The 23,559-nt window shown below is 42.3% G+C and overlaps 1 protein-coding gene across 2 annotated transcripts in view; it reads right to left on the bottom strand.

The window, feature by feature from the left end:
- Positions 1 to 9,687, bottom strand: part of LOC150005205 (uncharacterized) — a 169,458-nt gene extending 159,771 nt beyond the window's left edge. For both annotated transcript variants that reach the window (XM_090283035.1, XM_090283034.1), the window contains exons 1-2: positions 9,545 to 9,687; positions 8,775 to 9,007 (exon numbers count right to left, since the gene is read on the bottom strand). In XM_090283035.1, coding sequence (XP_090139161.1) covers positions 8,775 to 9,007; positions 9,545 to 9,638 — 327 coding nt within the window. In that variant the 5' untranslated portion in view covers positions 9,639 to 9,687. The remainder of the gene's footprint in view (positions 1 to 8,774; positions 9,008 to 9,544) is intronic.
- Positions 9,688 to 23,559: the final 13,872 nt, after the last annotated feature.

Here is a 23,559-nt window from a genome sequence, read left to right as displayed (position 1 = left end):
GTTCAAATCCAGAGCCTTGCCTTGAACTATTTTTTAAGTCAATTTGGGGAACCTGGAATCATTCACAGAGCTCATTAGCTCTGAAATGCCATGAGTCATTTTCAGACTCATGGATCGAATGTCCCAAAGCACTTTCAAAGGGGACGGCTCTCATATTCGGAGAGTCTGTAATGTTTCAGATACTTAAATAAACTTTGTAATTAGGGTGACCAACTGTCCCAGTTTACCTGGGAACTAGGGTTTCCTGGGACTGACCGAATTGGTTACCCTCCCGGAATTCAATCTCTATAAAACTCAGGTGTGGTATCCGCTATCGTTACTGATAAGAGAATCCACACCATCGTGTTCACATGGTTTACCCAAGGTCCTCACAGCCCGCAGGAACAAAACTGGAGTTTGAACTGAGATCTTATTCCCAGGGGAGAACCCTCCCCTGGTCCTCTGCATAACCACAGTACTGCAATTCAGCTGAGAGATGGACCTCTTTGAGTATTGAAAAGTAAATGAACACCTCAAACCTACTTCTCTGGAGAGTTCTCCTTTTTCTACCTTATGAAGTGGATAAGATTTTTTTCCCAACTGGTATAAAACTGGGAACACTTTTTTATTCCAATTTTTACAGGTATGCATGCTTTATCATTTTTTTCAAATGACAAATTTCTTTTTCATTGACTTTTTGGGGTGGCATTGGGGAATAAAACCACACAGGTTTCAAGCGTACCATTCTATAACCCATCATCTGCACACCGCATCCTGTGCTCTCCACCCAAAGCCAGGTCTCTGTGGGCCACCATCTACCACTCTTCTGCCTTAAGCTCAATGTCCTGATTTGCATATCAATGCCAGCAGAGTTATTTCACCTGTGGGCTGTTCTTAAAGCATCCAGAGCAGTGCAAGAAGTTTGGGCAGGGAAACTAGCCAGTGAGTTGTGGGGAACAGGCCTCGAGTCACACCTGATGAAGGGGAAAGAGTACGACGAGTAGGGCAGACTTAAACGGAAATCCCCCCTTTGCCCTATACCAGCTGTGTGACCTTGGGCTAGTAATAGTTATTTGGAAGGATTACTGTGGAGCATAAATGAGATCACTCAAAGTGAATTTATCTTGCTCCATGACTGGCACATGGTAAATGCTCAATAAATGTTAGTTCACCAATAAGCCCCAAAGAAAGGAAACTCAGGAAGTCCCTTGCTTTGTAATCTCCTCAAGCTTCCACCAGGGTTTCTGAAACCTAAACCTATGTAAAAATAATAGATTATATCATAAGAATACAAACAGCCTAATTTTGTTTTAAAAAGAAAAATGGGCTAAGGATTTGAACAGACATATCACCAAAGAAATGTACAGATGGCGGATAAGCACATAAAAAGATGTTCAACACTATGACTGAATACAAATTAAAGCCACAATAACATATCATTATGCACTTACTAGAATTACTAAAATTAAAAATGCTGACAATACCAAGTGTTGACAATAATATAGGGCACCTGTAATTATAATGCATTTTGATGGTGAAGTTAAACTTACCATAACCCAGCAGTCCTGTTGTTAGGAATTCACTCAAGAAAAATTAAATGTATATCCACAAAAAGTGTTTATGGCAGTTTTATTCATAAAAGCAAAAAGTTCATAAACAGCCCAAATGTCCATCAACAGATAAATGGATAAACAATATGTGGTGCATCCATACAATGAGATACTATTCAGTCAGAAAAAGGAACCCATGAGACACCAAAATGAGTGAATATCAAACACATGCATTAAGCAAAAGAAGGCAGGTGCCAAAGGCTACACATTTTTTTTACTCCATTTATATGAAATTTTGGAACGGGCTGGTGTGGGGTGAGAGGATTGTCTGCAGAGAGACCCAAAGGAACTCCATGGAGGTTATGGGAACATCCTACATCCTATTTGGGGCAATAGTTACACAGGTGTATACATTTGTCAAAACTCATTAAACTCTATACCAAAAGAGGGAAGTGTTACTGCCTGTCGATTATATGCCCATAAATCTGACTTTAAAAAAGAAAATGGATTATAATAAATACCACATGACTTCACTTGTATGTGGAATCTAAAGAATAAAAGAAACTAACAAACAAAACTGAAACAGACTCATAGAAACAGACTGGGGTCCGCCAGAGCGGAGGGAGACTATGGCAGTGGGGGTGGCGGGGGCGGGGGCCGGGAAGGTGAAGGAATGAAGAACTACAAAGTTGTGGTTATAAAGTAGTCACAGAGATGTAAAGTACAGCATAGGAAATATAGTAAATAGCACTGCAATAAATATGTATGGTGTCAGGCGGGACTTAAAACATGGAGGGAGACCACTTTGTAAAGTATATGATTGTGTAACCACTGTGCTATACACCTGAAACTAACACAAGATAATACTGAATATAAACTGTAATTGAAAAATAAAATAATATAAAATAAAATAAATTTAAGTGGAGACATGTAAAGCGCTGGAAAAGCACCACTGGCTTTCAAACCTATAACTGCTAAGTAATAGTTCTTTGAATATTTTGATAAAGGCTCTAAAATGAACTTAACTATTGTTTGAATAAACACATGATCAAAAATAGAAACTAGATAGTAAAATATAGGGAGTCTAGCCTGGGAAAGAGATGGAGGTGGAAGCATGGGGCAGGATGGATGGACAGGGCAGACCCAGCCACTAGTGGTTATGAATTGGACAGGACCTTGTGCCTTTGCTTATTGGGGGAGCAAACCAAGAAAAATGGAGTCATTCATTGGCCAGCATCTCCATGGGTTCCTGAGTATCATTTCACTTGGCTATTTCTGATGCCTGTTACACAGGTCAACAATTTACCTTTAAAAATGTGGTACATGGTCTCACCTATAAAGAATATGCTAGCAGAGCTGCTATTCCTGCAGCTGCCCCCAGTCATATTTCTGGCTGAGTTCAAGAATGCTTTTAACAAAATTACTAGTGAAGACAACAGCCTGGTCTAAGAAAATGGATCTTTCTTACAACTGATTTCAACTCTGCCAAGGCTGCACCCATGAGAAAAGGAAGACAATCACAAACTCAGTTGCATGGGTGCCCACAGCAGTTCCCAGAGCCCTGATGCAGACGTCCACAGAGAAGGGAGAGCAATACAGCCAATGGATTATGATGGGATGGAGTGAGACAGGATGGGATGGAACGGGATGGAATGGGATGGAAAAAAATGGGATGGGATGGGATGGGATGGGATGGAATGGCACAGGATGGGATGAGACGGGATGGATTGGGGTGAGATGAGATGGGATACACATGGCATGGATGTAGAGTTAGAAAGGGGTGCTGGGTGAAAGCTGCTACTCGTTCTTTCTCAAGAAAGACTACTTTATTCTGAAAATTGTTTTTATTTAATTATTCTTTTCTTATGTTCTTAAACGGCCACCCTTCCCTGACCAAGAAGCAGAGATCTGATCCAAGCAAGGCCAATTAGAGATCCTTTCCATGGACTCTGGCACTGGAGCAGTGACATGAGGGCAAAATAAAAATGGCTGGAACTTATTCTTCCACGTCAGAGTGCTAGAGAGACCATTCGTCACTTTCTACTACTCAGATCTTCTGAGACTCCCTGGCTTCTCAGTAACCAGCTGCACCATTTTACTTTGATTCTCTGATTATCTTCTTACTTTACAATCATATACTTTTTTGCTCAAATTAAAGTCAGTTTCTGTTGCTTGCAACCAAAGAGCCCTAAAGAATACAATCTTTTTGGAGCTCAATCATTTTAAGTTTAAAAGTGGCCGCCTACTCCTCCTGAGAAACCATAAATGCAACGTGTAAAAGCAGGTCAGTCCATTGACTTTATTAATGTCTTGTGTGTAGTCGGGCCCTGACCTGGGATGCAGGGGCTTTCCATCCTGGTCTTCCTGGGCTTTCCTGATGAGAGAGGAGTAGTCAGGATAAAACGCAACTCTTCCCTAACCTCCTGCCCACCAGGAAAATATGTGGGAACACCTCAGGCCAGCAGGACAAAACTGGGTCATTGAACACCAACTTGGTTTGATTGTAGCACAAGGTGCTTGTATCATTTCCAGCCCCACAATTTTTGGGGGCACTGAAAATTCTAGGTGAACTTGGAGCCCCAAGTCATTCTCCTTTTCAGAACCATGGACCACAACAGTAACAACAATAATCACAATTATTATTATTATTAACAATTACTGAGTAGTCAGTACCTGTGAAGCTCTGAATTAAAAACTTTATGTTTTATCTCATTCAAGACATACAATAACCATACGCGATAGGCACTATAATTTTCCTATTTTACAGAAAAAAAAAAAAAAACCACCTGAGATTTAGAAAGGTTAGACCCTTTTATCTGAAGTTAACAGCTAGTGAAAGAGCCAAGACCAAGTGCAGGTCTTCCTGATTTCACTCTTAATCAGAAAGTCAACATTCTTAATCACAATGACATCCTACCTAATGTGGGCAAGTTTCTGCTGCCAGGCTGGGAATCGCAGTTATCCTGGCTAACACAATGCCAAAACAAAAGCACTTCCATCAGTTTTCATGCCGGAACAAACGCCCAAGGGGTCAGGCATCAAAGTAAACTGTCTTGATTTTATCAATTGCCTTTTCTCCTCTACTTGCCACTTGAGACTTTGCTGTCCTCTGTGTACTGACAAACCCTATCTTACCAAGAGCAGGAATGTTTTTCAGGATAAAATGAAAAAGAAGACTATCGCCTCCCATAAGTTAACAGCACTCAAGAGCTTTGCCAAAGTTGTAACTCTCGCAGGGCTCACCGCAGCATGATGTGATGCTCCAGGGACCTTGACCTTTTTACTTCCCAAGCTGTATCTGCCCACCCAGAAAAAGGGGGAGACAGTTAAATTTGGCTCTTAAATATTCCCTCATAGAGCCTTTCAAGTATAAAGAAAGTCTTAAATCTTATGAAAGGACAGAATGGAAAACGTCAATATGTTACACATTTGCTCAACAAAAACTGACTGGACAGGTTTAGCTAATAGTGTTGTACCAACGGTAATGTCTTCATTGTCATAGCCATACAACGATTAAGTGGAACGTTAACATTAAGGAAAGCAGAGTAAAGGATATATGGGAACTCTAAAATTATTTCACAACACAAGGTTTTTACAAATGTACTGGACAGGCTGAGTAAGAAATTCCCGACAGTGTCCTCTGTAAGACCAACAGTGGAGGACAGCATCATGATGGGAGGAAGCTGAGGTGAGCATCTGGACCCATGTTCATCACTGAAGCACCCTTGAGGGGACAGCACAGAATCTCTCTTCGTCCAAAACTCAGAGTAATTTATCTTGCAAGCCAAGGCTTAAATGAGAGCTAAATGAAAAAGAATTTCATCACGATACTTTACACCTGGGCCATAAACTCACACTTAATATACATTAAAAGAATCATGGTAAATGTAGGGGAAGGCAGTGTTGAGTGTTTGTGTATGTGAGAGAGAGAGAGAGGGAGAGGAAGAAAAAGAAAAAAAATATATGAATGAAATGAAGCTAAAGCAGACAAGAAAGAATCATTTGTACCACTCATCTGAGACCAGGGGAAGAATACGCACATTGTATAAGTAACCTGATAGCATAGATGGAGTAAAATACTGTAGTGCTGGTCCTCAACGCAAAGAACTTAGTTTTTAACTTTTCCAAACAAAGTTTCAGAACTACTCACCTAAGAATTATTTAGCATAAGCAAAGAACTTCAAAAGGGTTTTAACAGGCAATAAAAGGATGGGATTTTTTTAAGGCCTACAGAAAACTCTGCAAGAAAGTCTGTAGAACGATCAAACCCAGGGCTGAGAAGACCTTCCAGTATTTGAAAGTCTCTTATTCAAGGGAAGTGACCGTTTAATATTCATCCGTAAGACTAGAAGAAGAGTTTTGTCCAGTTTAGAGAACCTCTTTTCAGATATGAGGAAGAATTTCTTGAGGTAATGGGTGAGGAAATACCTCATTGGGTCCCCAAAGGGGGTTTCTACATTGTCTTTGGATGTCATTGCAAAAACAGGAGACTGCTTTTAATAAAGGTTTAATATAAACCTGCCTTAAAGCACAGAGGAGGAATAAATAGACGATTTAGGGTCTTCTCCAATTTGTGGCATGATAGCATATTCAGCAGGTAGCTGCTTTAACATTCCTCTGAAGAGTACTTGCTAAAGAGGAATCAGGCCTTGTTATTCTAGGACCAGAAAGCGCCAGTCATGTCATGAAACTCTGGTGCAAAATATCCCATGATGGATTCAGTTTTCTAACCTTTCTTCCTATTTCAGAGACTTTCTGAAGATATATGACCATGAACCTGCAATTCAAGAGACAAGCTGATCGGGCACTAAGCTCTGATTTCTTTTCCAATAAGACAACTGGGGTAAATTCATGAGAAAATAAATCATGGCCACAAACCAGACCCCGAAAATAAATAAATAAAGGCCATTACTCCCCTGACACTTTCAGGAGGAAAGGGCATTAATGTCCACTGATACCCTATCTACAGTACCCTTGCTTGGGGAAGATTTTAGATAAATAATTCACTTATTCAAAATCCATATTTTGAACCTCACCCCAAACAGCTTGGTGAAACCATGTTCCACTTTATCCCAGTTTGTTTTCCATTTATATTTTAGTAGAATAATTTGTTAAGACACCCAAAGGCCTCCCCACTAATGAAATCAAGATTTGCTAAGGAAAACCAATTTGTAACCTGCCTTAGTATCCATCAAAGACAAGAAGAGTTATTAAAGTCTGAAACCCACCAACCATCCTCAAACTCTTAGAAGAAACAGTAGGAGCACACCAGAGACAAGCAAAAGGGTAAACGCAGCTGATTTCTGGGTTAGGAGAAAGATGCAAGATCATTTTTTAAGGCAAAACACCTGGAGGGAAAAAAAGTAGTATTTTGTTTCCACCTCAAGAAATTGCAGACAAACATAAAGCAAATCACATCAGTGGGATACTCAATTATCTGAACACGCTAATTAACGAACTGTAATCAACCGGCTTTCAGTCCTCCCTTCACCTGCTGTAATATTTGTAGCGTGTTGCCTTCCTTATTCCTCACAACCGGCAGAACATTAGACAGTCTGCATGATGCATCCAAGGGAAACAAATAAGCACAGATTTTCGCTGATGGCAGGAATTTCTCATGCTCAGGGCATATGAACCAACAATATGGAAATGGCAGCACTGCCTGTATATTTTAATTATTCCCCACACCTACTTTGCCAAAGGGACTTATAGTGCAATTAGGTAATATGATGCTCAGTTATGGTTATTTCCTAAAACTGAGCACAGTCACTTAATGTAGTAAATATGCACTCATGACAGAATTAAATATTCATGAAATCAAGAGCAACTGGAAAGCTGAGAATATTAGAATACTAAAATTCATCATAGCTTTTACAATGTAAATCTTGTATGCATTTGTAAGGCACCTGGGTCCGGGCTAGAATGTGTTGAAATTCCAGTTTCTTGGTAGAATGCCATTTAAATTACAATATTGATTTTAGTAGATAAACAACAATCTCAATCCTTAGCTCAGTTTCAATATGCAAGACAATTTTTAACATTTGCAAACCAACTTGTTAAGTCAGCCAGTTTCCAAATACAGAACAACAACACTCAATGTGATCCCAATATGTTTCAGATATGTGTTTAATTCACTGGTAGAAGGGTCCAATAGAGGCCAGGGAAATCTCCTAGGAGGAGCACTTCATGACATGCAATTCTTTTCTAGCCAGCAGCAGTGACTGTTTTCTCATACACTTCCTTAAGTGAGCAAAAGGGAGAAAGTCTACTAACTGACCCTTCATTGGTTCCAATATTCTGATTTGCTGAACCAACTTTTCCCCAACATTAGCAGCCCGTTTCAAAATGTATTAACAAATACATGTGTACACTTTATACAGATACAACGGAACAATACTAGCTTCCACAAAACTGAACTCCAACTGTGCATGGAGAAAGAAGACTATACTCAGACACAAAGCTGTAACAAATACACTCCAATAATATTACCAAGGCATTCTTTTCTATGCCTTTTCATCTATGTACTTTACAATTTTCTCAACAGAAGAAGCAACACACTAGAGCATGGCATTTGAACCATTTTTTAATTGGAATCCGGTTACCTGGAGAACTCCTCTTTCCACAGCAAGTAGTAGCAGCTGTATACCCTGGTCTACAATGACACAGCAGGGCTCATCTGCCCGCAGGCACTTGGTCCCTACGCTGCCAGGTAGGGGGCTGCCAGGTGAGGAGGAGGACTCGGAGTTTAGAGCTGTGTTAAGCAGTGATCTCCATTCTACAGAGAAGCCAAACTTTGCTCCCATTGTTGTCCTTTTTAGGTTGATGTCACCTCCCTTCAAGGAGTCTCAGAAGCCACTTGGCAGCTCCTGAGGACATGTTTGCCCCTGACCCAGATCATCAAATACGCCTTGAGAATACTGTGCGGGAAGCAAAGGTCTCTCGACACTGCTCTCCCGAGGTGTGGGCTCTACCCCGGGCATCGCATCGCACGTACCGAAGACTTTTCTCTGCACATACCGCTGAAGACGGAAACCAGGGCAGACTTCTGCACACGCCTTCCAGTTCAGAAAGTCACTATCGCCCATCGATTCCCTTCAATCTCACGCCTTGCCCACATCTGCAGCCCCCACCACCACACAAACGAGGGAAGGGGGTGGGGGAAGCGGAAGGTTTAAAGTGACAGCCACTACTCGAGCTCCTTGGTTTTGTTCAAAAGGTGTCACAGCTCCACCACTGTGGACCTACCTTACTCTCTCCTTTCTCGCCGTTGGGTCTCGTGTCGGGATCGTCGCTGTCCTCAGCTCCTGCACTCTCTCCGGGCAGTTCATCCTGAGCCAGCTGCTGCTGCTGCTGCGGCTGGGGCTGGGGCTGGGTCGGCTGTGGCGGCGCCTGGCAGGCTCCGCCAGCCCCCTGGGAACGGGGGATGGGCTCCGGGCGCGGAGAAACTCCCTCAACATCCATCTCCATCTTCCCATTCACTGGAGGGCAAGACAAAAGCGAAGCGGAGACTTGGCAGCGGCGCCCGGCGGCTCCTCAGCTGCCCGTGGCACGCATGGCTCGCCGGGGAGGGGCCGCCTCCCGCGCGCCCTCCCTCCTGCCACCCTTTCCCCGCGCTCCCCGCAGCTCCGCTCGCCTGGTCGGCTACTGGCGGCGTCTGGGCCGGGGAGCGCGAGGAGCGGGCAGCCGCTTGTCCTTGGAGCAGTGGCCTTCAGGCGCCCCCGGCAGTCCCGCTAAGCAGAGAGCGCATCCCGGCGGCGGCGACGCCTGCCAGCCGCGCGCCCAGCCCCGGGGCCGCTTGGGGACTTGCTCTCCAGCGCGGCCTCCCGATCCTCGTCGCTTTCCAGTCTCTCCTGGGGACCCTCGGCGCTTCCTCTCTCCTCCAACCCTCTGAACAAAGTTGCAGGATGAACAAACCAGGTCGCCAGGATTTGCCAGGCGAAACTGACAGGATAGGGAATGTCAGGTGTAAGTGCGATCTGCCATCCCCACCCGCTGACCCAGCGCCAACCCCTCACCTTTGCCCTTTCCCGGACGCAAAGGAGCGGAGGGAAGGAGGGTCTTCCGACCTGTGCTAGGTAGTGGCAGCGAGAACTGGAAGGAGAAGAGCATACGGAGGGCTGGTGGCTGGTGTGCCCACCCCAGCCGCAGGCGACCCCCACCTCCACTCCGGCCCAGGTCTCCCTTCCTCCCTCCCTCTGCGGCCGAGCGTGTCTCCCGGGTCAACCCCTCCAGTGAGTGCCGGTCGCTGCCCGAGCTCCCGCTCCTCTGTACGCTCCGCCGCTGGTGGCTGCGCGCCACACAGCCGGGCACGAGAATTGGAGTAAAGAGAAGACAGCCGCAAATTCTGGGCAGGAAATCGACCTACCCTCGCCTCCAGCCGAACGCGGGCTAGAACCGGGAAGGGGTGGGGCCCCGCGTGGATGGCGCGGACGCGAGTCTCGCAGCGCGCCGGAGTTTGGCGTAAAGGTTGGCACTGGAGGGTCGACGAGGGAGGCGGAGGGAGAAGCGAGAAGTCACTGCCAGGCATTTACTGCAATGTACCCCGGGGTGGGCGCCAGCTGGGCGCCGCCGCTCCTAAGTGGCGAGCTCTCCTGGGCTGGAAGGGCGTCCTCAGCAGGGCAGGTCTCCAGGAGGTTACGGAGGTGACCCCAGGCCAGGCGGTGATCTTCGTCTATAAATATAGATAGATAGTGGTGACAAGGGTAGACGTGGAAATTCTGAAATCGGGGCTCACCGACAGTCAGGTGATCGCGATGACTTCTAAATTTAACACCACCTGGTCCTGGGAGTAGCTTACAACTTCACGGGAACTGTTACTGCAACTCTGCACAACCTGGAGGGACCTTCCAGCAGCCACGGAGAGGAATAGCGGGTCATTAAGAACCTGTTCAATATTAAATAAAGCCCATTGTTCTGGGCTTTGAGTTCCATAATGCCCCCAAATGGATCAAGAGATAAATGAACAATTCATGCGTATCTTACCAGAGGGTGGCTCCCCCCCCCCAACATATAATGTATCATAGATAACACTTGCCTAATGAAATTAGAAAATTGCATTGTTCATCTCGTGACTGCTTTGCATTAACTTAAGACAACTTTTACATATCAAGACAGCCTGCCTCAATAAATGCAGTCACACCAGAACACAGCGTTAGGTCTTATCCTTTGGTTCAATCTCTTAATCACTGACTGACTGTAAGTGTAAGAGAGATTGTTTGCCACTTTAATTTAATCAGTGTAGACAGCCAATCTGGATAATGCAATGTGAACATGCTTTTAGAAAGAAAAAAAGTTTGGGAACAGCATTACTGTCGCTTTTTCTTCAAAATTTTTTAAAAACTAGACTTCAGGCTCATTGTCTAAATTGAGAACTTGTTGAAAATTAAATGAACCTGAGATTCACTATACTTTTAAAATAACATCAAGACCCTTCATGTAGTAATGTACTAGCTAAGAAAATAAATATAGAGCTATGTGGCTTTAAAGAAGTTGCCTAATCTCTATTTCTTTCTTAGTACATTGTAATAAATCAATTCTTATAGTATTTATTTTATAACGGTAAATTAGATTATCCGTATAAAGGGTTTAGCAAAGTACCCTAAGGCATAGTGAGCCATCCACAATCACTCCCTGCTGTGCTGAAAATAGTAAGATAACACAAACTCACCATGAGCCTCATCTGAGGACCTTGATTTAGAAAGAAGAAATTGCCAGTTTAATTGTTTTATTTAAATTATTTTAAAAGATACTTGATATCTTCAAAGAATGAAGCTCCTTCTGAAGGCAGGAAGAAAGTCAGTGGTGTTATGTGCAATAAAGTTTCAAATTTGACAGATTTTCCTTCTGTAGTGAAGGAATAAAAATTCCATGTCATTTCCCACAGGAGCTGGAACAGCTGACTGGTGAGTTCTCATTCTTCCATGCTCGTTACTTCCAAAATGTGTTTGTGAACTTCTTTAAGACTTACATGAAGATTAAATCAAAATAAAGATACAATACTTCAGCTGTATCTGTTCTAAATTTAGGCATGTGCTTGTAAAGATTCCCATTGCTAAATGCAAATATTTTTGTTTCTCTGCCCTTCTATCTTTTGGGGGACACTGAAATTTTTTTGCATCTGTCATAAGTAAATATGGACTCAGAAAATATATTACATTTCAAAACTGTTGATTGCACCTAATTATGCATGCAAATTGCTCCTTCAAGCATACAGACAGCTTGCAACATTTTGAAAATTTTGCCCCAGTAGTCGTTTGAGGTATTTGTGTTACTATTTTGCTTTTGCCTTAAATTACTTCATTTCCTGATTAGTTTTCAATTAATGACGGGTGTATGAATAATTTCAGCCTTTTGATGTCTATCGTTTAAATGATTCAAATGAGTAAATCAGCACTTTCAAGAAAATGCTTATTGCTCATACCAACCAGACCATTGGATTTTTTGAGTCATTGAGATGAGCATTTACTAGAAGGTGTCCTGGAAGAGTCATCTAACTCAAAGTATGGTCAATGGACCAATAGCATCACAACACATAGTGTTATAAATACTGAGTCTCAAGCCTCACCCCAGACTTAATTTATCAGAGTCTGCATTTTAACAAGAGCTGGAAGTACTTCCTACCACACTCGAGTTTGAGAAGCACATAGTTGGCCCTTCTGTATTATAATTGTCTTTGGCGCTGTTTCCCTACCGTACTACTCAGAAAGACTTATTCAGAAAGTGCAATCTTAGAAACTTTTACGTGTGAAGACATTATAGTCCCTCTCCACCCTCCCCCCAGGATCTTAGTGTTGCATAATGAAAAGGTACATAAATTAAGAATGTATGTATGTTGGAATCTCTGGTAAGGAACTAGAAGCATACAGTTTCCCAGTATCAAAAGCATTCACCTAAGAAGGGAACAGCTCTTTATCTTGAATACGTTTTACGCAAACATGTGAAAGTCGTTCCTAGAAAATTTGGTTATTCTTGACCTCCTCAGACTTGAAAACCCACAGTTGCCAGTCTGCAGATATTATTGATCTGTCCGGTGACAATGCAAGCAAAAACTGCCAGGTCTGTGTCTGTGCAATGACAGTCTAATATACCTTCAGTGATTTCACATAAGAATGGGCTAAATTATATGCCCCAATATGTTTAGGAACTAACAGAACTTGTTACTTTTTAAAGAATTTCTTGAAAGCACAAATACACAGATGGATAAATTATGACTTTAAAAAGCCATCTAGAAGCAGTTCTCACCTTAAATGTGCATGAAATCACCTAGGAATGTTGTGAACAGGCAGGTTATGAGTCAGCTGCACAAGGTTTGGGCCTGAGTCTCTGCATTTCTAACTAACACGCTTCCAGGTGAAGCAAGTGCTTCTGGTCCTCAGATTTTATAGACTTGCTTTGTCATCATCAGTGGTTCTCAAATTTTCATCACTTCGGAAACGTTTTAAAATCTTGAATGCCCAGACTACGTCCCAGACAAATTAAATCCAGATCTCTGCAGGGGAGATCTGCGGAGTTTTTAAACCTCCCCCAGGTAATTACTACGTGTAGCCAAGGCTGGGAAAAAGTGCTGCCCATCTGTGATTCCCCAAGTGTGGTCCCCAGACCAGCATCAGTGGCTTCACCTGGGGGCCAGATATGAATGCTGTCAGGCCTACCCCAGACCTCCTGAATCCGTATCTGCACTCTAAGTTCTCCAGGGGAGATGCGCACATCTAAAGACTGAGGAGCACAGCTCTAGGTGTCCTCATGAGATGGGGAGGTGGCACTCAACTAGCAGCAACCTGATCCTGACTCCTGCATCTCTTTGCTCTTTACATGTCTATATGCATTCTGAGAGGTTCCCCAAACCCTTATAGATAAAGTTCCTATTGATAAGAGGAATCTACAGGCATCCCCAGCTCTATTGTAATACTCCTGTGGTCGGCAGTATTGTCTGATAGAACTTTCCACAATGATAGAAATCTTCTGTACCTGTGCTCTTCAGTAAGTAGCCACCAGCCACAGGTGGCTATTGAACACATGAATTATGGCTAATGTGACTGAAAACTTTTGATTTTAATTTTATTTCATTCTAACGGAATTAAATTGAAGTAGGATCATGCGGTCATTGGTTTCTCTATTGGACAGAGCAGCTCTGGAGTAATCATCCTTCCTGTTGCTCAACCCTTATTCAAATCTCCAGGTTCAACATAGGTCTCTCCCGCTCAGTTTTTGTATGTATTAATCTCCAGTGAATTCACCAGGATGAAAAACATCTGCCTTGCCACTTCATGTACATAATAAGTAACATTAAGCTTATTATTTTGAATGAGAGGAATTTAACTTGTATTAAATGCCACCAAAAGTTGTCAAAACCTTTTTCGTAGCATTCATAATTATGTAGCTTTAACTTTACAGCCTTTTCAAACATCAGCACACGTGGGGTGTGTTTTCATATGCCTTAAGAAAAAGAGACAGAAAACTACCAATGAATTCTGGGTAGAAGACACACAAAGGCAACCCCCTCCCCCAGCATTTTATTGATACATAAGAGAAAGTTGAATAAATTAAGTGAGTATCTATGTTGAAAATACATATCCAAACTTGAAGATTTTCTCAAAATGGAAGATAAGATGCAAAACAAAGGGGGGGGGGGTCAAGGTGTTAAGGTGCCAGAAAATAGCAAATAAAACTCTAAATAGAAATGTACTCAACAGTCACCATGAATGTAAATATATAGTCCATGGAATCAGTGGGATGGGATGGGATGGGATGGATGGTATATGTTGGGATGGGATGGGAAGAGATGGCAAGGAACGAGAGGAGAAGGGATGAGAGGGGAGGGGGTCGAATGAAACAAAAATACTCATGATTTAAAGGCAGGCAATAGCTCCCTAGATGACTCTTTCCTTCTCCAGTTTGCAAACAACAGCAATCAAGATGACAATAGCACTGCCTACCAGCTATTAAGTGTGTTCCATACATTATCTTCTGCAACACTCCCAACCCTGTGAGCGGAGAATGATCAGGGAAGAGATTATTCAGGGGACATTATTTTAACAGACACATCTCAGAATAAAAGTAAGCAAGTCCCTGCTTGAGAGGGAAGAGGGCAGTGTTAAAATAGAATCAGCCCTTTTCTTTGAAAGGGCCGTGTGTCATTTCTAAGCTGAATTGGCCACCACCTGTCTTATAAAAGGAGGCTACCACCGAGGAATATTACAGCAATGTCTTGCCCCACTGCTGCCGGCCTGGGACTGCGTGATACAAGATTAGGCCCACAGAGAAATCTGTAGCCAAGGGAAACAGCCTCACTTCTGAGGTTGGTCACTTCAGAGCGGCTGAAACCAATAAATAGACCGCCTTTGTTGTCCTCAGGAAAGAAACTCCAAGGGACTTCAGACAGTACAATTTCAGGAAGTTGGCTGTGAGCTTAGAGGCCCCTCGCCCAGGCTCTCCTTTTCATCAGAAAGGGCGGACAAGTTTCTTTATCATTCCTATCAATCCATCTCGGAAGTGAGGGGGCAAAGTGACCACTAAAGAAAAAGAAAATATTTAGTCCCTTCAGGGATGGACTAGAAAGGCCGAACCCAGTACTATGTTTATACAACCTTACGGATCTCATGACTAACAACACAGCTTATGAATTAAGCCACAAGCCCTAACTGTCGTCCTAGGCAATGTTTAGAGGGTTCCCCCACCTTTCACTTGTTTAAATATACCCATGTTTCTTAGCTAAAGTTATAGCTGTAGTTTATGGACACAGGATTCCCATAGACTCTGAACCTGACCTTCTGAGTCACCTGAAAATATTCCAGTGCACTGAGATTCTATGGGCAGTTCCATTCTGCCCCGGCAATATTGGAGCAAATCTATCTAAGTGAGAGGCCCTCTGACTTCTTGAATCTTGTTACGGGGTGCCAGGTTTGCCGCATTCATTGTAGACTCAATCGGTGCCAAAATATCACCTTTATTACTGACAAAGACTAAAGACTAGGTTGGATGAGGTGGCTTGTATCATTAGGCAAATGGTCTTCCTATCTTTAAACACCTGGATGAGGCAGACCAATCCACTCAGTCACAGCTGCATGCACGCGCGCTCCAGGGAGCTAGCTCCCATAGGGTAAAAGCAAGAGGCTGGCAAGCTCAGGTTATTTCCCCCCAATTCACTAGGCAGGTAAGACGTCTACCCTGGGGCAAAGAGAATAAAGAGTAGAAAGATGCCAGAAGTATTATGTCATGTGAACTCCCTACACATTGGAAAAAAACATTGGAAGTGGGAAAAAGTGTTAATTCCCCCAAATGAATTCTGCTTCAATGTCAGCATATCCCCTGTCCCCTGTCCCAGTCGCCCTGGCTGCCTGGTATCACCTATGGAAGGGAGAGTTTCTGGGCGCCCACCCTGCATAGCTCCAGCTCCTGCCTCCTGTATCTGCTCATTGGTCCTGTGTGGTCCACAGGCCACCATAAGCTGTACCAGCCACACTCCCCTCTGTTGTAGAACTAACTGATTGGGTCTTAGACACGGCTGGTCAGCATCAGCATTCCTCATACAAAGCTGTGAAGAATTAAACCCCTGCCCCGGCTCTCCTTAACATCACACTTGAATCCTCTGAGCCCACCGGAAATTTTACGGAGGTGTAAGGCTTGCAGGGTGGTGCACTAGCAAGAGCCTTTATCTTACAAGCACCTAATAAATATTGCATTTTCCTAATTTGGTTTTTTAAACCAGAAATTATGTTTCATCCCCTGGTATAGTATATTATAGAAGACCCACCTAATGCAGTGCCTCTCCTCGTAGGAACTAAATAAATGTTTGAGGGTGAATATTAAAAACCTTTTATGTGAAGGCTTAGAAATGACTTTGCATCTCATCTTGGAAAGTAAAACAAGAATAGGGTATGAGGGCCAATTCTAAAAGCAACCATCCTTCTGCACAGGCATGTGGAATTATTGGGGGGGCGGTGGCCAAAAGCAGAGGAAAGTAAGAAATGTTACATGTATGTCCCTGTTTTGTCCTGAAAGTTAGTTCATTCTGGATAAATAGGATTTTCTATCTGAGATATGAGAAAGTGTAGCTCTGATATCTAACTAGAGCCTCCTTAGCCTCCTTGGTCTGCTGATTATATTGTTTTAACTTGCTTTTCTGGAAAAACACTTTCGCTTAAAAAAACAATGTACAGAGTTTCTCCTTCATATTTATCAGTAGAGTATAGCTTAGTGCCATGCAGCATTTGTAGACTTCGGTTTTTTAAATTGCTAATCTATTGCTGACTTTATTGTGTTAATTTCTGTTTCAATAGCTGTTTCTCTCAATTTAGGATACAATTTCTTGGGTGCATTTTCACACACTATTTTTTTGTGATGTGTATGTATCTGACTTGAGGCAAACTAGGGAAAAAAACACAGCCTTTTAATTTGTTTAAAATAGACCTCTGCCTGTTACATTTTGTGCTCTTAACCAATTAAAGAAGCCAATGACATTTGTAGTTAAAAAGGAAAAAGAAAAAAAAAAAAGAATAGGCTATTTGGAAACTAAGTTTTCACTATGGATTATGGTGGTCACATTTGTATCAATTTTACTAAATTACTATAAGAAGGTAAATAACTAACTTTGCACCAGCATATTTTCTAAGTCTCCATTTTCTTTTTTAAGAACTAAAGAACATATAATTCCTTTCAGTTCAAAGACTCTGAGAGAACAGTATAGGTATTTTCTGACGCGGTCAGTGCACAGTGAAAGAATTTGATAATCAAATAAGGGTGAGAAACTCTCTGTAGTTTTTATCCTACACCTTCATTTTCATCTATTGAATAGCAAATCTCTCTAGGTATGGCCATTGGCCCTCTGGTCATTTTGTCCTTTACTTATAAACTTTTCTTTCCATTTTGGAACGAGAATATAAACAACATGTACAATGGCAGTGATAATTAGGTAAGCCACTTTGGAAAACCAGGTATTTCCAAAATATAAGTATGAAACATACAGGCAACAATCCACTGAGACAGCAATAAATATAAGAAATGAGCTCACAAGGAACCAGAGAGTATGAGTGACAAGATTCACCTGGATATATTTCTAGGGAAAAGAGAAGGACCCCTATAGTGGGGAAATCAAAATCTCAATGGGTGATATATACCTTCTTAATATAATAATTTTCTAAAGTCCTTTAAGAATATCATACATGCTTAGGAATTAAGGCATACATAAATGCCACCTGTTTATTTCCCTCAGCATGCAGGCTTCCAGCTCTCTGCTCTGTTGACACTGTTGTGTTACATGTCACTAGTCACTACCCCACTGCTGAAGACAAGGCCTTTTTCAACTCCTGATCTTAGTTGGCTTTCTGTCCTGAATTTCACTCCAACCTTCTCGAGAATCTACTCAGTCTTGATTTCTTCCTCATCCTCTGAGTTTTAACTATTCTATTCCTATACATCTCCAAGTGACCTATTCCAGTATACTCTTTATTCAGAAAACTCACAAAACTTCCGCTTCCTCATCTTGGGAAATTAGTATTCACTCCCAGTCACCACAGAGATTAAACATAGAATGAGTCATTTACATATACCATCTCTTCATTATCATAATAAGTCTCTGCAGTAGCTACCACTAGCATCATTTTACACAAAAGGAACCCAAAGTTTGGGTAGTCTAGGTAACAATGACTAAAGACACAACTCTGGCTGTAACAGAATCAGAGATCTGAACCCAGACCCTTCTGACTCAGATTTTATGATCCTTTCATCCACCTATGTACGACATTTATTGATTGCTGTGTAACAAACCACCCCGGAACTCAAAACCCTAAAACAATAACTGGTCATTCATGTTTCTCACGTACCTGTGATGCAGAAAGAGCTTAGTGGATATGACATGCCTCTGCTCTGTGCAGCATCAGCTAGAGAAGCTCAGCTGGGGCTGGGATTCCACATGGCAGACGATCACCCACAGGGCTGGCAAGTTGGAATTGTCTGTTGGCTGGGAGCTCAGGGGCCTCACCAAAGGCTGTTGGGCTTCCTCACAGCATGGTGGCTGGGCTCCAAGAAGATAGAAGTACAAGGAATTGTTATGACTTAGTCATATGGTATCATTTCTGTGATTGGTTGAAGCAAATACAAAGTCCCTCCCAGATTCAGGGGAAGGCAACACAGACCACGTTTCTTGATGGGAAGTAGCAAGGTCCTAGAGGGCATGTAGAACAGAAGGAAACATTGTTGCAGCCACCTGTGAAAACCAGAAGCTGCCACATCCTAGCTCCTCTATAAACCCCATCTATAAAAATGACTTTTAAATCTTTGTCTCTAAGCCCTGACATCTCTTCTGAAGCCAGGTCCACAGTTCTGATGGCCTACTGAACTTTTTCAAAATCCAAATTCACAAAGCTCTTTGTGAAAACCAAGCCTTACCTTATTATCCTCCATCATTTACATTATCAGCAACATTATTCCTAATTCCAGCACTCAGTAGCTCACATGGGGATTGACTCCCCTTCCTCCGATCTCCTCACATTCATCAAACCTATTAAATCTACTTCATCAGATGCTTTATTCATTCAAACAAAAACATTTAGCATTGAGTACCTACTCTGTGACTTGCCCTATACTGGTTACTGTCGGTTATTAGTGATGAAAATACAACAGTATACTCACACACACACACACACACACACACAGAGATATGTGTGAAAAATACATACGTGTACTGCCTTTGCTCTTAAGTAGTTTACAGGCTTATGTGGAAAGAAAAGACAAATCATCAAAAAGTTATTATTGTTTCAAGTACCATATTCCAAGGAAACAGAGGGTGCTGAGGTTGCAAAGAAAAGAAGCACTAACCTAGATTTGGGTGAGTGAAGGGAGACAGAAGTGAACTCTGAGCCAAGTTTAAAGGCACAGTAAGAATTTTATTCCATCTGAGCTCACACATGACAAATAGAAATCAAACCAAAACTGACTAGAATCCCACTTAGCTCAGGATGGCTTTTGGTTGGTCGCCGAGAGATAGTCTCTGAGCATTGAATGACATACAAAGCTAAACGTCCATTCAAATACATTTCTCGTACTCTTTCTGAATGTGTCCAACCTATAGAAGGTAAATTAATCTAACTGAGATTATCCAGTATCTCTGAGCATTGTAATGTTTGAAAGTCACCTACATAATTTTATTAATCCATGTCACCCCAATAAATTCAATAAAAATTTGTAAAAAAACAAATAAGGCAGACACAAAAGGCCTAGTATATAATTCCATTGATATGTGGTACCTAGGATAGAAAAATTCATAATAACAGGAAGTAGAATGGTGGCTCTCAGAGGCTGAGGAGAGGGAGGAATGGGGAGTGAGTGCTCAGTGGGTGTGGAGTGTCTGTTAGGGAAGATGAAAAGGTTCTGGAAATGGATGGTGATGATGGTTCTATAACATTTTGAATGGACTTGATGCCAGTGAAATGGTAAATTTTATGTTATATATATTTTTACCCCAATAGAAAGTGTCTTAAAAGCAAAAAACAAAAACAAACAAAAAAATCAGGAAGACAAAGAAAGTCTATGAGGAGTGATTCTGAAAACTCCTTTACAGGAAGTTGAGAGAGCTTTTTAAAGGACAGGGAAAGGAGTTTTGCTGGCCCCGTGAGCTGGTGTTGGGCCAGCTTGCCCTCTGACCTATCCCTCATGTTTGCTGCGCCCCCTCTTCTGCTCTGTGTCTCCAGAATCGACATTTCTGGGCTCCCTCGTGTTCTCGCCTCTGGTTAGTTGAAGTTCCTGGTGAAAAACAGGAGGGTGCAAGGAGGGGGAGGAGCTGGGGTGTTTCTTCCCTTTTTCTGTCTGAACTGTAACCAATGGCAGCTGCATCCCCTCCTGTCAGAGGCACCCAGAAGTCCTGCTGGGCAGAGGCTTGCTCTGGGGTTCCTACTCCCATGGTGTCATCTCAGATTCTGGGTTTGGGTAACACCCCTCCTCCCTGTGGACCTCAGACATGAGGGATGGGAGCAGCTTCCTGCTCTGCTAACCGCTGGTAGTCTCATCCTCTGGCTGCCGTCCTGTGGGCGGCCAATTCTATCACAACCCCTTCCGCTTGAAATATTAGAGTGGCGGGACCCCAAAGGGTACACCTCACTAACTCACTTTTTATATTATTTTCAACTGTGGCAAAATACACAAAACATAAACTGTATCATCTCCATCACATTTAGGTGGATAATTCATTGGCACTAGGTCCATTCACATTGTTGTGCGACCTGACCGCCTCCACCTCCGGAACTCTTCTTCTTGTGGAGCTGAAACTCTATGCCCGTTAAACAACTCTTCATTTCCCCCAACTCAAGCCCCTCACAGCTACCATTCTACTTTCTGTCTATAAATTTGACTGTTCCAGGTACCTATGTAAGTGGAATCATCCATTATTTGTTGCTGTTGTTTTATAACTGGTTTATTTCACTCAATGCCCTCAACGTTCATTCATGCTGTAGCACGTGTCAAATTTTCTTCCTTTGAAAATATGAATAATATGCCATTATCTGTATATACCAGATTTTGTTTATCCATTCATCTTCTAATGGACCCTTAGCTATTGAAAATAATATTGCTAGGCACAGGGGTACACAAATATCTCTTTGAGTCCCAGATTTTAGTTCTTTGTGGCGTATACCCAGAAGTGGAATTGCTGGGTCACATAGTAATTGCATATTAAAATTTTGGAAGAACCACCAGATTGTTCTCCACTGTGGTTGCACCATTTAACCTTCTCACCAAACATCACATAAGGTTCTAATTTCTCCACATCCTTGCCAACACTTGTTATTTTTCTGTCTTTTTGATGGTGGCCATCCCAATGGGTGTGAGGTGGTAGCTCATTGAGCAGTTGACTTTCAGTGGCAAAAATCAATGACCCAACCTTGTCTTCTAGTCATAAACAGGGTTTCTGACATTAGGCTTAGTGTTCTCTGTTTCTATAACAAGTGTAAGAGCCTTAACAGAGCCCGCCAATGGAGGATTTCAGAGTAAGACGGCTCTTCTTCCAGCCCCATCGCAGCCACTTCATGACCTTGGACACCCTTAGCCCAACTCTCTCTCTGATCTCAGTTTTTTCATCATTACATTGTGAATAATAACCCCTGCCTTGTGCAGGTAGGAGAATTATAATTTCCTACATATTTACTTATGTTTCAGATTCTTAGTTTTAAATATTTGATGCTTCATATCTTGCTAGCTTGTTTACATAGTTAAACTTCATATGCTTTTGTTAACACAGTCTCAATAAAAAGACCTGAAAATGTGCACGTTGCTTTCCCTGGTGGCTAAGCTTCACAGAGGTGATTAATTAAGAGTATAGGTCCCTGATGTCTGACAGTAGGATTCCTAAATCCACCTCCAGTAAATGTGTGACTTTGGAGGAAGTTACCTAAATTATTAAATTTCTTTTGTACCACCTGTAAAACAGGTATAACAATAGTTCCTACACCTTTGGGATGTTGTGGGGATTAAATGATAAAATTATTTCAATTGCTTACCACATTTATAAATATACATTAAGTATTATTAGACTCCATTTTAATTAAAAATGTTCATGCATCTATTCTTTTTTTTTTTTTTAATCCTTACCCAAAAATATGGTTTTATTGATTTTAGAGAGGCAGGGATAGAAAAAGAGAAAGAGAAACATCGATGTGAGAGAGAAATGTCAATGTCATTTGGTTGCCTCCCATACATGTCCTGACCAGGATTGAACCCATAACCTAGGTATGTGCCCTAACCAGGAATCGAACCTGCAACATTTTGATCTATGGGATGATGTTCCAACCAACTGGGCCACCCAGCCAGGTCAATGGATCCACTCTTAAAAAGATTCCTTGAAATATTTTCATCCCCTAGAAGGGATTCTAGTTTGGATATATTAGGACACATTGAAAAAGAGCACTTCTGCTCCTGTTAGCAGCCCTCACCTGCCTTTCCAAAACTTCAGGGCGCATCAGAACTTTGCATCAAGTTAGGTAACCTGCCTTTGTAGTGAGGATGAGCTGTGAGCCTGGTCTTCTTTTAGTATACTTGAATGGTAGAACTCCATGGCACTGAGTGTTTTGTGTAGTCAGAAGTATAGATTTTGATTTAAAAAAACCAAAGCAGGGCCAGCTATGATCTTCTTACAAGGACATAATGAACCTGTATATAATGAGCCTGACTCATTCACCTCTCCCCTAAGAGAAAATATAGCATAATATCCACGTCATTAATTCATCCACTCATTTCACCAGCTTTTCCTGGGACCTGTGCAAGGTCCTAAAAACATACAGAAATGCAAGACACAGATCCAGCCCTCCAAGGAGATCAGGAGACTAACAATCAGCACACAATGCTGTGGGAACCCATGGGAAATCTAGCTCAGTCTGAGGGACATGGGGGGAGGCAAGTGGCTGGGCTGGATGTGGAAGGATGAGGAGACATCAACAAGGAAGACTCAAAGGGAGGGAGTGTGCTGTTCAAGGTGGAGAGAATGACAGGTACAGAGGCGTGGAGGATGAGAGGAACATGGCGCATAGCAGAAACAAGTGTGTAAAGGAGAAATAAGAGGTACGTGCAGAGCTTGGCTGGATCCCAATCAGCAAGGAGTTCAGGTGGTAGACCATGTATACTATGGAGGAACACTGGTGGTATTTTAAGTTGGAAATAAGAAGAGGTAGGAGACTTCTATGACAAGTCTATGGAGAAGAATCAGACCAGAGGGCAAGGAAACCAACTAGTTCACTATTGCCATAACCAAAGCAAGAAATAAGATTTTGAGTAAGTCAGCAGCCACAGAAAGGAAGGGAAAGCACCAGATTTTAAATTAGAATGAGAAAGCATGAGCAATACTCTGGATGAGTCATTAGATGTACCTGTTGCTTCTAAATTAAGAATTCCAAGAACATTGAGCAAACTGTAAATCTCCTCTGACCATGTGTCAGAACACCAAGCAAGGTTTCCCAAAGGTGGCCAAAGTAAGAGAAAAATCTTCACACAATATAGTTGTCACATTTCAACCAAAGCTGACCTATTTTCCTATCCACTGTACACTGCA

Source organism: Furipterus horrens, unplaced genomic scaffold (assembly GCF_987537825.1).
Source record: "Furipterus horrens unplaced genomic scaffold, mFurHor1.1.pri manual_scaffold_7, whole genome shotgun sequence".
NCBI lineage: Eukaryota > Metazoa > Chordata > Mammalia > Chiroptera > Furipteridae > Furipterus > Furipterus horrens.
Note: the sequence above shows the minus strand (reverse complement) of the source record. Positions and strands in the feature narration are given on the sequence as shown.